This window comes from Anopheles bellator, chromosome 1 (assembly GCF_943735745.2).
Source record: "Anopheles bellator chromosome 1, idAnoBellAS_SP24_06.2, whole genome shotgun sequence".
Taxonomy (NCBI): Eukaryota; Metazoa; Arthropoda; class Insecta; order Diptera; family Culicidae; genus Anopheles; species Anopheles bellator.
In genome coordinates this window covers 52,309,190-52,323,903 of record NC_071285.1, presented here as the reverse complement: position 1 = coordinate 52,323,903, position 14,714 = coordinate 52,309,190, and the positions used below count along the sequence as shown (strand labels likewise).

Sequence of the window (14,714 nt, the reverse complement as noted above, 5' to 3'; positions counted from 1 at the left end):
CCGAGAGAAAGAGAGAGAGAAAGAAAACAGTTTATCAATACAGCCATTCATGGTTATTCATTGGGTTGGCCGCAAAACTATCGCGAAACTAAACACTCCTGAAGGAGGTGCGCTGGCGCTTACCGTGCGAATCGACGGCAACGGGACCATTATGTTGACCCTCGGACGGTGCGGTCGAGATGGCGAGGAGAACGTTCGACGAGGGCGACGCTGCTGCTGCGGCCGCCGCCGAGGACGTTGGCTGCTGCTTCGGGTGCAGCACCGTCAGCGTGAGCGTGTACTCGGCGCTTCGGAAGTGATCGTCCACCTGCGAGCAGGTCAGCTTGAACACCCGGTTCAGGTAGTAGGCCGGCTTCTTGTTGATGTAGACGAGCGACTTCAGCACGTGCTGGTAGTTCTCGATCGTGTCGTAACCGATCATCTCGACACCCTCCTTGCTGATCTTCGTCTTGATGTCGAACTTGAACAGCGACTCATCCGCACCGTCCTTATCGTCGATCGTGATCTCCTCGTGGTCCGGGTTGAGGCTCGGGAACACGTTCACGTTGCACGAGTCCAGCTTCTGCATCTCGGGCCGAATGTCCTTGCCGGTGTAGATGCTGATGTTGATCTGCGCCAGGATCTTCACACCCTCCTTGATGTCCGGGTACGACACGAGGTGGTTCGAGTTGCCACTGATCACAATCCGTGGCTTCTGGTCTGTGGTGAGCGGTTTGTCCAGGATCTTGCTGTACAAACCGGACACCGACGACGACGACGAGGCAGACGCGGACAATCCTGATGCAGCACCGCCGGAAGGATTGCTGGTCGACGTAACCATGATGTAGGTGTCGATCGTTGGCAACCGGATCGCCTTCTTGTTCGGGCAGCTCACCGTGGTCATTACCTGGATGTTACGGCGTCCGATCGTGGGGTTTTCCTTCGCATTGATGTACTGGATCTGCTGCAACAGCAGCTCGATGTTGGTTTTGTTGCTACCCTCGATCACGATCTTGTTCATCTGCGTGTTCGACTGAATTTGTTGCTCCGGTTCGAGGTAGTGGTCGGCCGGAGGGAGCAGCTTCTCGGCACAGTCCGTTCCGCAGCGGATCTGACTCGGCGTCAGAATGGCGCGGGTCGACAGCTTGATCTCCGAGATGTCACCACTGAAACCGTGCTTCAGCCGGTTCTCCGATCCCTGGTAGCAGGCACCGATCGCGAGCGTCGTGTTGATGCCGTGCGCCGCGTGCAGAGGCCAATCGTCGATCACCTCCGGGTTGCTGTGCCGGTCCTCGACGCTACTCTCGAAGCGCACCCCATCGACGTACAACTCCACCTTCGGCAGGTCCACGTTGACCGTGTAGTGGTGCCACTCGTTGTCGCACACCTGCGGAATCTTCCAGCGCCACTCGGCCGGGCTGAAGATGTTCAGGTCGCCATCGTTAAAGTCCTTGCGCAGCAGCAGGATCAGCCGACAGTTGCGCACAAACAGCGCCATGTGGTGGCGGTTCATCTTGTGGTCGTCCGCACTGCACACGATGTGCTCCTTGGTGTGCTTATCGTTCGTCGCGATACTGTGGTGCCGGAACATCGTCACGATGCTGAACTGGTGCGCCGCAAAGTCCTGCGGCTGCACGACGTTCTTCGGCACGATCGCACCCGAGTTGCCGTCGAAATGGAACACCGACTCGGCGCCCTCGTCGTACACCAGGTCCTTCGTCCAGTCGGTGTTCTTCTGCAGCAGATCGACCAGCCCGGCACCGTCGCCCAGCTGCTGGCGGGGTTCGCCCTCGCTCAACCGGCGCAGACACTGGGTCGCGTCGCGATCGCACCCGAACGAGATGTGCTTCGTCTTGAGCGACACCGACGACTGGATCACCATGTCCTCGCCCTTGCACTGCATATCGCACAGCTCGAGCCGAATCTTCGGGAACAGTGACACGCTCTCCAGCGAGTTGGCGGTGTAGTCGATCCGTTCGGCCACCCCCATGACGTGGGCCTCGCAGACACGCCGCACGCGGATATTGACCATCACCGGGGCCGACTGCTTCATCGCACAGTCGTACGCCACCACCGAGAGGATGTGATTGTGCGAGATCTTGTGCGACAGCGGTTCCGTGTTGCGGATCGAGCCCTCGTTGTCGATGGTGAACGGCTGATCGTTCGTCAGGATCTCGTACTTGCACACATCGCCAAACAGTGGCGTACAGTCCTTGTCCGTAGCCTCGACGCGAATGATCTCCTGGTAGAGCCGGCCTTCGTCCACCTGCAACGAAAGCAGCGAAATCATTAGCCCAATCGAACTGAACCTTTCTTTCCTTTCACAGGGACGAACGACGGAAACTGGCCTTAAAAGTCAGAGTGGGCAAAGAAATAGGAGAAGATTCTGTGAGTTCTTGAGAATTCGAAGAAATGCCCTCGACAAATAGGAAAGGAGACAGAGAATCCGCAATACCGAGAACGGCGAAAGGAAAGTGTCCATTATTTTGATTAAAAACAACAAATCGATAAAATTGTACGTTAGCGGACATAATCTTGATTCTTAATCCGAATTCATCGTTTTTAATTTCGGGGGGTAAAGTTCGTGCCCAGCACCATCGTATAATAAACGATAGCCGCCTCGCGGGACCTCGTTTCGTGCTACCATCGTTAGCATGATCCTGGAGCAGTACGCTGACTGCTTGCTGTTACTCCCTGCAGTGAACCAGAAGAACCAGTTCCTAGTAACAATCCAATTTTAATGTATTTGCGTGTTATTTAAAAAAAAACAGGAAACGACACGAACCCGGGCCGTTTCGGGTCGGAAACGAAAAACTTTTCTGTTCTTCAAATACGAAAAATGGCCTTTTTTAAGGGACACCCCGCCACCCGTGTCGGAACCGAAATGCGGTGTACAGGAAGAGAAAAAGTTTCCGATTCACAAGTGGCGTTACCATAACCTCCAGAAAATAATCGTAAAACACAGGCCACCGTCGGACATCGGCGCGGCCATTGAGAATCGGTGTGGTTCCCTTTTTTTTTTTTTTTTGTTAATGTAGCAGGTAACGTGGCGGATGAAGTTTGTCGGTGGCGCCACCAGGCACTTGAGCTGGCCCCGTTTTTATAGCCAAGCCGTTAGAATACCCCCCGATGGGGTGGACACGATGGTGCCACGACCACCAACGGCGACGGTGGCGGCGGGTGGCGATGATTATGAGGTGTGATTATTCGTTTTACTTCGTCGACAAATCACCGGGATCCATACAAACACACGCCACTACCACCAAGCGGTCAACCCACAAAGTAACACGCCGTGGCGAACAGCTAGCTCCCCTGGTGCTGCTGCTGCTGGTTCGATGGTCCGTCCGACCATCGAAATGTGTCCCCAGGAATCCATTTTCGATTCCATTCCCGTTGGGTTTGATGGTCGCCCCGCTGTTTCTGGTCCATCACGGAGAGCCGATTCGACGGTGGTATCGATTTTTCAAACGATGCCAATGGAGTGACCAGGCTCCCGGTGAGCCCGCCCGTCCGTGCACACGTTTCGGGGGATCGAAATTCTCGCTTTCGCCCAAAAAAGCCAGTTCAGGTTGGTTTGGGAAAATTAGTTTTTCCCAGGCTAATCGTTATTCCGAGAATTTATTTATCGATTGGCGTCCGATAGAGGCGGACAAAAAACCGGTACCCAGGCACATGGAAGGCTCGTGCCCTGGGACCAGTTGATGGGTACCTTCGGGAGGATCGCTGCTTTGGACGGCAAAGGATACAGAGCTGACCAAGGGTACACTTTTTTTGAGGTCAATTCGGAGTGTTTGACTAAGGGCGGAGCCACCTTCACGTTGCTTTGGTTTGATCAGGGACGAAACCGGAAAGTTTGATTTTTTTGGCACTCGTGCAAGGAAGGAAATTAGTTTCAGTCGTGCGTGTGGGTGTGTTTTGGGTCACCTTCATTTGATTTCACCTGTCAAACACACAGGAGAGGTCCCATGCGACCCAGCGCAAGGTTCGTGAGGCTGTAGATTGGAGAGGTTTGGCAGCCGTCCAAGCGGAGGGTTCGGGTCAGATGATTGTTTCATTCATATGAAAGAAGTTTACAAACATTTTATTTAAGTTTGAGACGTTTGATTGGCTCTCTTCTTATTTTGAGCTAAATGCATGGCAACATATTTCTGATATGCTGTCAATTTCCCCATCAGTCATATTTAAAGACGCAATTGGATTTTTATAATAAAGCCACCATCAACAGTACTAAACACCGGAACCTAACGGAGCGACACCTGGAAATGGCCACCATTTGCTTTGTCCTATTGAAATGAATAATTTAATTCCGTTCCATTGACTGATGAGATTACAGTTGCCAAATGAGCAGCTACGGCACAATGAATCAAACAATAAAGTGAACAATCCTTCGGCGGCTCTCCACGGCGCCACGTGGCCGTGCCCTTTTTTGTCAAGCAAATGTGAAACACAAACTTTCGCGCCCTGATTTGTGTGAGTCGATCAATTTGGAAGAAGTACTGGCCGAAAAAAAAACATTCATTCGCCCAGCTCAAGCCTCCCCACAGCGCGAGTAGTGTGCGGTTTTCGAGCGTGGAGGTCGGCCCAATGTCAAACAAGTGGACACAAACAAGTAAATACGCCCCTCGTACGCCGCCCGCCGCCAGATTCAGGAGCCCCTCAGTGCGACAACATGGCGGCGGCATGGTGGCGCACCTACAAAATTGCCGTTTTGTTGACATGATTGATGTTTGCGTACAGCACGAGAAAACTACTCAAAAGCTCGTCCGGTTACCCTGATTGCGCAAGACCCAGAGGATGCCCCCAGGACGCTCTACACAGCCGCAAGGCAAGCGTCGTGTGCCGCCGACTCGCTGACTTGCTGGAATTGATTCGCGGTCCGCAAGTCCGCACATTGCGCGATGAAAAACCTATCAGCCGGGTTTGTGGCCGGGGTTCCACACTACTCGCTGCAGGTCGGTGTAAGTTTGATGGATTTTCGCGTCCGATTAGTTTTTGGACCCGCGAGAAGCGTACGTGTGGGTTTGTGAGAAATGGCGCCTGCCAACACCGTTCGCTTGCGGCCAGTGGCTTGGGGGGAACTCCGGTGAAGGTTCGCACATTTTGATGAGTTTTGTGCGGAATAGAATCGGAAGGAGTTAGTGGTCGTTCGCTAGAATCAGGATGCTAGTCAATTTCATTTCAGCGAAGAAACCGCACAATGCCTGTCAGGGCAGTGGGGTGAAAACAGCTCCCGCCGGAAGCCAACCAACCCGGGCTGGTTGCCTTACGGTAGTTGGGGTTGATTGAAGCGACCCAAGATCGACACGATACCACCTACCGCTCGGTTTTATTGATTGATAGCAATTATTTAGTAACGGAAAATCCTTTTCTCGGTCAAAATTATGCTGCAAGCAATCAACGTGGATGATGTGTTAACTATTTTGAACATTTTCGCAGAAATCAGATAAATCGTATAAATAAAACTTTTAATCGTGGCTCAGGAGGTTGATTCGAATTTTTCTACGATGGGAATCATCGTAATCACAATTAATAAAGGATCCGTCCTTATTAAGGATCATATTAGATTCGAAACAATGTACACACGATTGCATAAACTCAGGCGTATTGTAAATTTCTTTTGGAATCACTGCCTAACGTTTTTGAATTTTTGTTATTGAATTGTGTGTTATTGATAACTTAAATTAGTGTCGAAAAATGCCAACATATTTTCCATAAAATACGCTCCCCGAGTCCGTGGCATCAGCCGTCCGTGAGGGGTAGAATTTCCACTTGACGTGAATTCTAAAGTCAAACACGTAATACTTGATGAGGGAAAACCACACACAAAACATACCACGTGCGACGGGCGTATGGTCGTCGTTCCTATCGCATGTTTGCCAGACCGTCGCCAGATCGCTGGGTCTTTCGCTGGGCCGGCAGATAGATGGCGAAAGAGAAACAGCATCAGCAAACAGCCGCTGCTACGTGTGCCAGTGGCGAAAGTAGCGAACCAACACGTTCCACGTAACATCCGCCACACTCCTTTACGGATTAACATTCAATTAGGCCCGTTGTCTATGCCTACCGGTTGAAAGTTCCGTACAGCACGCGCCAGCCAGAGAGGCACCAACTGAAGTTCATAAATACGCGCCCGGGCACGGCTGACTTTGTTGGGTTGGACCGTCCTTGGAGGACGACGACGGCGAAGGGCAAGAATGAAGAAAAAGCCCTATGTAATAGAAGAACCAAACCTGGGCTCTCGTAGTGGCGCAATCATACATCGCTCTTGATTACGTCCTGCGTGCCGAGGCTTCTTCTCGCCCGCGGACGTTTGCTGTAGGCTCTTCCGAAGGGCAAATCGCCGAACGATCAACGCGTGGCAATCGTTGGGACGCGTGGGCAGAACCGACCGTGGTCTATTCAAACCGTGGTCAAATATAATGCGGGACTGCCGCCATTCCAGCGCCGTGTCAAGTGCGTGGACCCAGGACTAATGCTATCACTATCATCGCCTCGTACATTGGCCACCGTCAAGTGCCGGTCCACAATGTGGGCTCGAAGTACACAAAGAGGCCGAAAGAAAGTTATCCAATTGGGGGATATTAATTCAAACGTGATTAGTGGTGGTTTACCCTCGGTGGTCACCCCTATTTCGGCCGAAGACACAACGACGGTGACGACGGTTACGGCACCACTTTACGCCGATCGATACGCTCCGGAAAAGAAGTTCGCCACGGTGGTGATGTTTGCCCATTTTAGTGCCGCGGGGTGCTTATGGGACTTCCAAGGAGCTCTCCATTGACATTCCGGTGTAGCTACAATCCGCCGCAGCGTTGCCTGATCCTGCCTCCGACCTACACCGGTAACGATGACAAATGGCTGCGGTTTCTCGGGGTCCACGGGGTAGTCCCAAACGTCACGCAAAAGGATGCACACCAGTAAGAAGAAGACGAAGAGCACAGCAAAGAAAGCCACCACAATCATCAGCAGTGTTGAACTCTAGTGGTTGCTGCTTAAGACAAACCGTTTTGTCGGCCTGGGAGGGTTTGTCCGGGCGTCGTCAGGGCAGTGTCCGGCCGGGCGCAAGGATCGCAAACGCCCATCTCGAAGGAGCACATCTTTCCGCGTCCATCGGCTTTTTACTCGGGTGACTGATTTCGTGCGAAATTCCGACCGAAGACAAGTTGGGCGAAAAATAAGGACACCACACGCCGACGGTCTGCCTTTCGATTTCAGCCAGTTTCCGGTGGGACACGGCGCACCTTTGCCGGCGGGAAATGTAATTCCATCGTTCTGCCACGGGGCCCCACAGTAACACGGGGGTCAGAACTCGTTCGTAGGCCACTCGGACACGGGGTGCGGTAGGACCGGGGAAGTAATCGAACGCTGTCAACACGGCAGAACCTTGGCAGGAGTACCCAGAAAAGGCCCTCCTCTTGGCGAGTCTAGAATATTGCAGAAATAGGAAATAACTACGGTAGCTGGCCCCCGAGGGTGTGCTGGTTGCTGCGGGGGCAGTGGCGGCCAAAGGCTGATGATGATGGCGATGAAGGCCTCCGCCAGCCTCGGACCTCGACCGACCGTTCCCTTACTCGGCAGTTAGTCGAAGTCGAAGAAAGTACCAAAAAGGGGAAGAAAAAAAAACAGGAGGAGCAGTTCCTTCTGTGGCCAGGAAATAGCTTCAAGTTTTCTCGTTTCAATTCCCCGAACAGCCCCGTGGCGGTGGCTGGTTGGGCAAAACGGGGTTTTTTTCGCTTCGCCCCGAGTTGTTGCTCGTGGCATTCGATTTCGAGCATTTCTCATAGGCGGAAATGATGCTCGCGTTGCCGTTGCCCCGAGAAGCCGACATTGCAATATCGCCAGGGCCACGCTCTGCTGCTGGTGGTAGTAGTAGTGCAGCCAACGGATGAGCACCGGGTTTCGACCGCACACCTGCAGGTATTTCATTTATTTTCCTTACATTTTCTTCACTTCTCGCTTTGGCCGCCACGGCGCGGTCTGCCTTTGGCGTCTTTGGCGAACATTTAGCGTTCACCGTAAGGATGACGCGCGTGGAATCCTTTTGGTCGGTTCCACGAGCCGGAACGGAACGTAATAATAGAAGAACAACACAGAGCACCCAACGTCTGCCGCGCGATGCTCGCTATCTGCGGGCCGTGCGACGTGCCACTGTTTTCTTGGGACAACCCGAATGTTTGGTGCCGGCTTTCTGGTGGTTCCTTTATTTTGGACCGTACCGTGCTACGTTCCAAAAACTAAAATAGCTAAAATAGCTACGGTTTTTGACAATAATTTTGATAACATTTTGAGCAACTGAGCAACGACAGTTTTGGTGCAGATCAATTGCAGTCAATTTTATTGACGAATAAGAGCAAAAATCCACCAACACTTTCGGGTGAACCCAATATTTCCCATTGTTCAGCCATCCGGCTATTGACGACACGGCGACGCTCACCGGACCCACAGGAAGTTTTGCGAAGGCGAACCCTTCGAGCAGTTTGAACACTAAAAAGGACAAAAAAAACGGAAGTTCCTCAGAACGGCACGATCTTCCGTGAGGCGAGGCCCGAGAAAGTCACGTCCCGGAGAGAGCACCCGCTTCATTGCCGAGCATCAAACACACACACAGACACAGTATAACATAAACCTGATATTGGGATGATCGTGGATAGGAAGATAGCGATAGTGTTAGAGTGGTGACCATTGTTCCAACCGGCTCCTTTTCGGGCAACTGACTGCCGACGGTGCTCCAGAATCGATGATGCATAAACACAAGACGCTGCCGAGTGGCTAAGGACTTGCGCCTTTGCCATGTTTCCTTCGCGTATCAAGAACGAAGAGCCGGTCGAAAAGTATACAAATCAAAAATAACCTCGGAACTTCGGAACATCGGAACGGGCCGCCAGGATGATGCTGTTGCCAACGGACCTCCACCGGTGGTCTGCGCAGAGTCGAAAGTTGAAATTTATACAGACCAATCGAGTGGATGATTAAGCACAGCATCATCAAAAGGTTTACCGATGTTTCTTACCGGCTTCTCTGTCTGCAGGGGCATTATCTCCGGTTCGCTTTCGTTTCCGGATCCCGCCGACAGCAGGATCCGGAGAAGCCGCCGTGTCTGGTGATTGGGTGATTGGAGACATTGGATATTACAGATAATGGCAGATCCTGCCGCCGGTTGATTGCAGAGGCCGCACACGAATGAAGCGGAGCCAATCCTCCGAGACAATTTGGATGTCCTTTCGAAGTGCGTCAAAGCACGAGATTCGCGCTGTTGCGCTTTTTCGTCTTTTTGGGTTACTATTTTGTTGTGTGCCGACTAGGGTATTCCTAGAACTGGCCCCATTCCCCGACATACTCGTCCCCGAACGGCCCCCGGTCGCTGGGGTAAGCAAAAAATACAACGCTCTGATTGTCCTTGAATTAGGAGTTTTGTCATCTTAGGACGGGGTCGAACTTCGTTTCCGATTATCGCACAGCGGACGGACCGAAAATGGGTGCGGTCGGTTCTCGAAGCAATTATCGTACCCTGCGCGCTTTTCGAGCACCGAGAGCGGAAAGCGGAAATTTGACTCAACGAAAATGGTCGCTGGACGGTTTTGGGTGATGTCGGGCGACGGCGACCTAAAATCGGTCCCACGGTAAAGCGAAAGGCTTAATTCTTTCGGTGGATAATTTCGTAGAAGGTCAGCAAACGGGGCCTGCACCCGTTACTAATCAGATATTCGAATTAGCCAGGCCAGGTAATAGAATTGAGGTTAATTGTCAGCTGGTGGCGTAAACTTTAAACAAACGAAACTGCAACTTCGAAAGGGCCGATGCCCATAAGCCAATGGAATATTGAAGCTCCGTTCTTTTTAAAGTACTTTTAGGAACAACAAATGGCCAGCAGATCATCTACAACTTACTTAAGCGGGTTTCAATTAATGAGGGGCAAAAACCTGAATTAATTTTTTTTAAATGGCATCCCGTTGATGAGCAAAAATGAAGCCTCGACTAAGACGCACTTTTCGCCGGCAAACCTCTTTAATATCAGCTTTAACACCTTGATCTCCCCATAATAGACCCTCCCCTATCGTACGTAGTATACAGTACACGGTGGGTCCTTTCCGCGTGCAGTCCTTCCTTGCCAATCCTTGATGGGAACAACGTAAAACTTTGTTGTCCGTATGCCCTCCGGCCCTACCATTACCCACCGTCCGGATGATGTATAGGCTGCATGGCAAAAATAACTGCAACTGCAACTGCACAGCACACACAGCGCCAGCATCGGTGCATCGGTGCCACTCGGCTTTGTTGCAGCAGCATTCGTGTGCCCGGGATCCCGATTCGCTCGCACGTACGCGGGACTTCCGGGCACCGGCAACGGCACCGTCATCGACCGGTTCCGGTGTGGACGTTATTTTGGTGCCTCATAGCCCTCTCTCTCTCCCACTCTCTCGCTCGCTGAGGGCCAAGTAACGCAGTTTGCACAATCATCAACCCCTGAAAAAGGGCGGCCTATTTCGAAGCTGCGATGCGATGCACACACAAAACTGGAGCAAAGTTTCCCAGCGATAGCTGGGTGGTTCGGGGGGGAGAGCCCCCCCTACATTGTTGTGCCACCGCGACCGGAACACGAACCCGTCGGAAGCAGGAAACAATAGTGGCGCTACATAAACGCGGCGCACATGTCTATTGCACGTCCAACAAATTCCGCCCTTTCGCTGCTCTGCCATTTGGCGCTTATCGATTATCGACCACCAGAGACTGGCTGACTGCCTGGCTGGGGGCTGATAACCTGGGATCGGTTGCGCCGGTGTTGTGCATTGTGCTATTGTTTCGCGAGCTCGGGCGTTTCGGGCAGCGCATAGTAATGGTCTAATCACGCGAACGCGTGTCACATAATTCATGCAGATCGCCTTCGAAAAAAAAAGAACGATTCAATTGGCTTATGTTGGGGTAGCCACATCGCCGAACAATGCCACACAACACAACGGGTGGACCGTTACAATCACCCAATAGAATCCTTTTTTGCCGAGTTTCGAAAAGAAAACGAAACTGTTTAACACCCATTTGGTCTACACTAATCTAATGGTTTGGCGTACGATGAATTGTGGGCCGAGTGTGTTGGAATTCGGCCGACCATTCCCATCGTGCGGAAGTCGATTGAGTCCCATCCGAAAACTTTTTCGTTCGTTCGTGACGCACTTAATGAGTCAAATGTACCACGGATCCTGGGCAACCCGGCAGTGGAGGCCAATCCTTTGTAGCGAACTTTTCGGCTCTCGGCACCACCCCAAAAAACGTCCAGAATGATTGATGAGCACCATCATTTTGTACACTTTTAATTGATTTCAAGCTATGCGCGCCCAAAGTGCGTGCGGCTCCACGGTTGCCTATCTGGGTGTCTCGGTGTGCTGGCTTTATACACTGCAAATTGGTTCGAATTGGTTCGAAATTAACCGAATTAACGATGATCCGAGCGATTAATGGCACGACCGTTCTCATTGGTAAATGCCACCGAAATCGGTATCACCAGTCAGTGACACTCGGAAGTAAAACGGCTCGGACCAAGACTCCAGCGATCCTGGAAAACCATTGCAATCGCGATGGCGAATAGTAGCACCATGTTGATGAAGCTTCAGCTTTTTCTCATCCTTCCACACGAATGACCTTCAGTTTCATTGCCCAAACTTACTATGCCGGGAATTGGAATTGAGCCACTGAGGATCAGCCACAGTGTCCGAATAACTTACAGACCGGTGGCTGGCTTATCGAAGTAAATAAAAATCAATAACGGAACCGTGAATTAATTACAAGGTAGACCTTTAGTTGGGTTCAAGTTGCTCCGTCCTACTGGCCACCAGACACCAAAAGCGCGTTCGCATGCACGCACACTCCACAAAAGATGTGAACATGGCCTTTTGAGGTACCGCAAATGGCGAAAATGGAGTTTTAATTGAAGGTTGAGCAAGTGAAGACTAGTTCACCGTTGACCAGGAGCTTTCACTACATTTTAGGCTAGGTACATGGAAGAGGGGCGGCCAGAAGGCTTCAAGCCACAAAGTTCTCAAACAAAAAGGGGACGTGGAGGCGCATGGTCGCTGGTAGACACACGAAGGTGGACGCTGTGTACACACTAATTACCCAGCTCGAAATGAGGCGATGAATATTGGGAAACTTTGGCTCGTACTCCAACGCACCACCACACACGCTGCGTGTTCCGAGCGTGGAAATTCCTGACTGCGATGATCGATGGGCTCGCTCGCCCGCCGCCGGTCGTCGCCTCGGAGGCAACACTAATTACTACTTATTCAGCGCCCAGCCATTGGAATAGTTTTGCGCCGTGGCAAGCAACTGACCGCCCATGAAAACGGAACACGCAACACGGACGACAGGGTCGTCCAGGGTCGAATGGATTAAAGGCACCGCGTCCAATAAAACACACATAAAAATCTGCCCGAACTTACCTCTGTGACGTACGAAGGCTGCAGGAATGTTGGCGAATATTCATTTATGTCAATCACGGAGATGTGAACGCTTGCGCTGAAACGAAACCAGATTGAGGCGGTGGTAAGAAAATCGGAACGAATTCACACACGGAAAGCCCATCTGTTATGCGCGCCATCACGCGGCAGCAACCCGCCGGAAGTTACAGACAGGCCCGAAAAAAGAAAACTTTTGAAATTAGACGTAAGTGATAGGAGTAAATCAGCGCGAGCACGGAGGCACGGGGCCGAGCAGCCGAGAAAACGAAAGCGATGTTGGCCCATATTTTGTCTGTCAGCTCAAAAGTTTCAGCGGCTCCTCGGAACCGGGACGGTTCTCGGAAGAAGTCCGGAAGCACTTGCAATCTGTTTCGGTTGGGGGCGAGGTGGCGGCCACCAGACCATGGGAGGAACACGGTGCCCGAAATTGATGGCGCCACTTTGCGGTGCAGATTCGTGTGGTTCAAATGAATGTTCCTTCCTACGCAGTATGGGGGCTTTTCCAATTTATCTAAATGATGTACTTTTCTCATTACTCCCGGGGCGCGTCTGGACACACACTGGCTTACTTCCGCAGCGTGTCGGAAATTAGAAATTTTATGTGATCCATAAATTCCAAATTCCAAAATTCAGAATTCACCTTTTAATTACAATCAATGTGATTGGAACAAGAAAAAGACACAATGACGCGACCAACAAATAACAACGAATGGACCGAACACCGATCGAAGCTCTAGAACGGTTTCTTGCGTTACAAGAGTGCCTTCGCGGTGTAACTTTGTGCTCAACAATAAGTCAGGCTTCATACCTCTTGGAGTGTGACCCATCGCAGAACACGGCGGTGATGTCGAACTTGTAGTTTTTCCGCTTCTCGCAGTTGAGTGTCTTTTTCGCCTTCAGGATGCCGAGCTCGTTGACCAGCTCAATCTGTAGGAAGAGGCAGAGAAGAGAGAATAGTTTTAGTGAAAAAGTTATGGGAAACTGTTGCGCGATGTGCGATAAGCGAAAGCCACAACCTCAGAAGTTCGCTCAGTTCCACAGGGCCGATGATGGGTGGCACAGACCAACAAGTAACGGCCAAGTGATGTTTCATCCAGATGTTAAGCAAACACAAAAACTTCCTTCCGGTGACCGGTGGGATGTTGCTGTTATCAAGCAGTTGCCATTTGTTTTCGATTACACAGCAAAACAGAATAATAAATAAATGATGGAAGCCGACGCCGAAAACGCCGTACCACGAATGATTCACATTAATCAATCGCGGAATAATGCTTCACTTGTTTTATCATGCGTTTACGGTTATTTGCCGGGTGTTACGGTTGTTGCGCGGCACAACAAAAGGACCAACGCGGCGAATGAAGGCGGTAAAAACGTAACCGGCTCAGTTAACCGGTGGATCATAAATTTATTTTGCCAGTCACACAACATAAACGAAACGCAGCCGCGCACACGTCTGGCTGTTAATTGGAGAGATATTTTGCATTGTGCCAGTGACAAGGACACAATTTATGCTGCTCGCCGCTGAGAAGTGGCCATCGCCTGGGCCGCTGGCGACCGCGCTGAATGGCTGATTATTTTTTATTGCAATTTTTATTTTCCTGCAATCACCACAGAAATGTCGGCATGTCGACAAAACGGTGAGTACTACACCGCCGGCGAAGTAAATGAGCCAACGGCACGGTGTGGAGCGAGCGCTCAATCAACGCCGTTTTGCGCCCCAATCGGTGTATAAATATCCTTTTTCTTGTTTGAATGAGTCCCGGGCATTAAAACGGATTCAACGACGACGTTGGGCAGGGAAGAACCCGCCACACGTTGGTACTATTTCGTTCGATCGAAGAGCGTTTTTTATGAAGCGGCGGTCGTTAAAAACTCACAACCACAGCGCGGCACTCTGTGACGCCGTAGTAATTTGTGGACTAGATAAATTTGCGCCGCGTCCAAAAAGTCCATAAATGAATTGTAAAAGTTTTTGTTTGCTCGGCATCTGTAAAATGTCATCATCCGACGGGCTGGGATTGAAAGAATTTGAGTTCGGCGGGATTGTAGCTGTACCCAACTGAGCAGCAACTATCATTCGTAAACTCTGTCGACAGTGGGTAAGCGTCCCGGTGCGGGCTCGTTGGGTGGAAGATAATTAAATACATAAAGTTCAACTGGCTTTATTAGGTCCAGAGGATCACAGAGTTTTTCATTGGGCGTGATTCAGTCAAAATAATTAGAGATAAATAAGAAGAGAACCTAAAAGGAAAGAGCATCGATGGACGTGGTGTCGTACTAAAACAT

General features: G+C 51.1%; 1 protein-coding gene across 1 annotated transcript in view; it reads right to left on the bottom strand.

The window, feature by feature from the left end:
- The window catches only part of LOC131215821 (calsyntenin-1), a 68,109-nt gene that overhangs the window by 8,554 nt on the left and 44,841 nt on the right, over positions 1-14,714 (bottom strand). The window contains exons 3-5 of the mRNA XM_058210217.1: positions 13,237-13,355; positions 12,411-12,486; positions 124-2,245 (exon numbers count right to left, since the gene is read on the bottom strand). Of these exons, the coding sequence (XP_058066200.1) occupies positions 124-2,245; positions 12,411-12,486; positions 13,237-13,355 (2,317 nt within the window). The remainder of the gene's footprint in view (positions 1-123; positions 2,246-12,410; positions 12,487-13,236; positions 13,356-14,714) is intronic.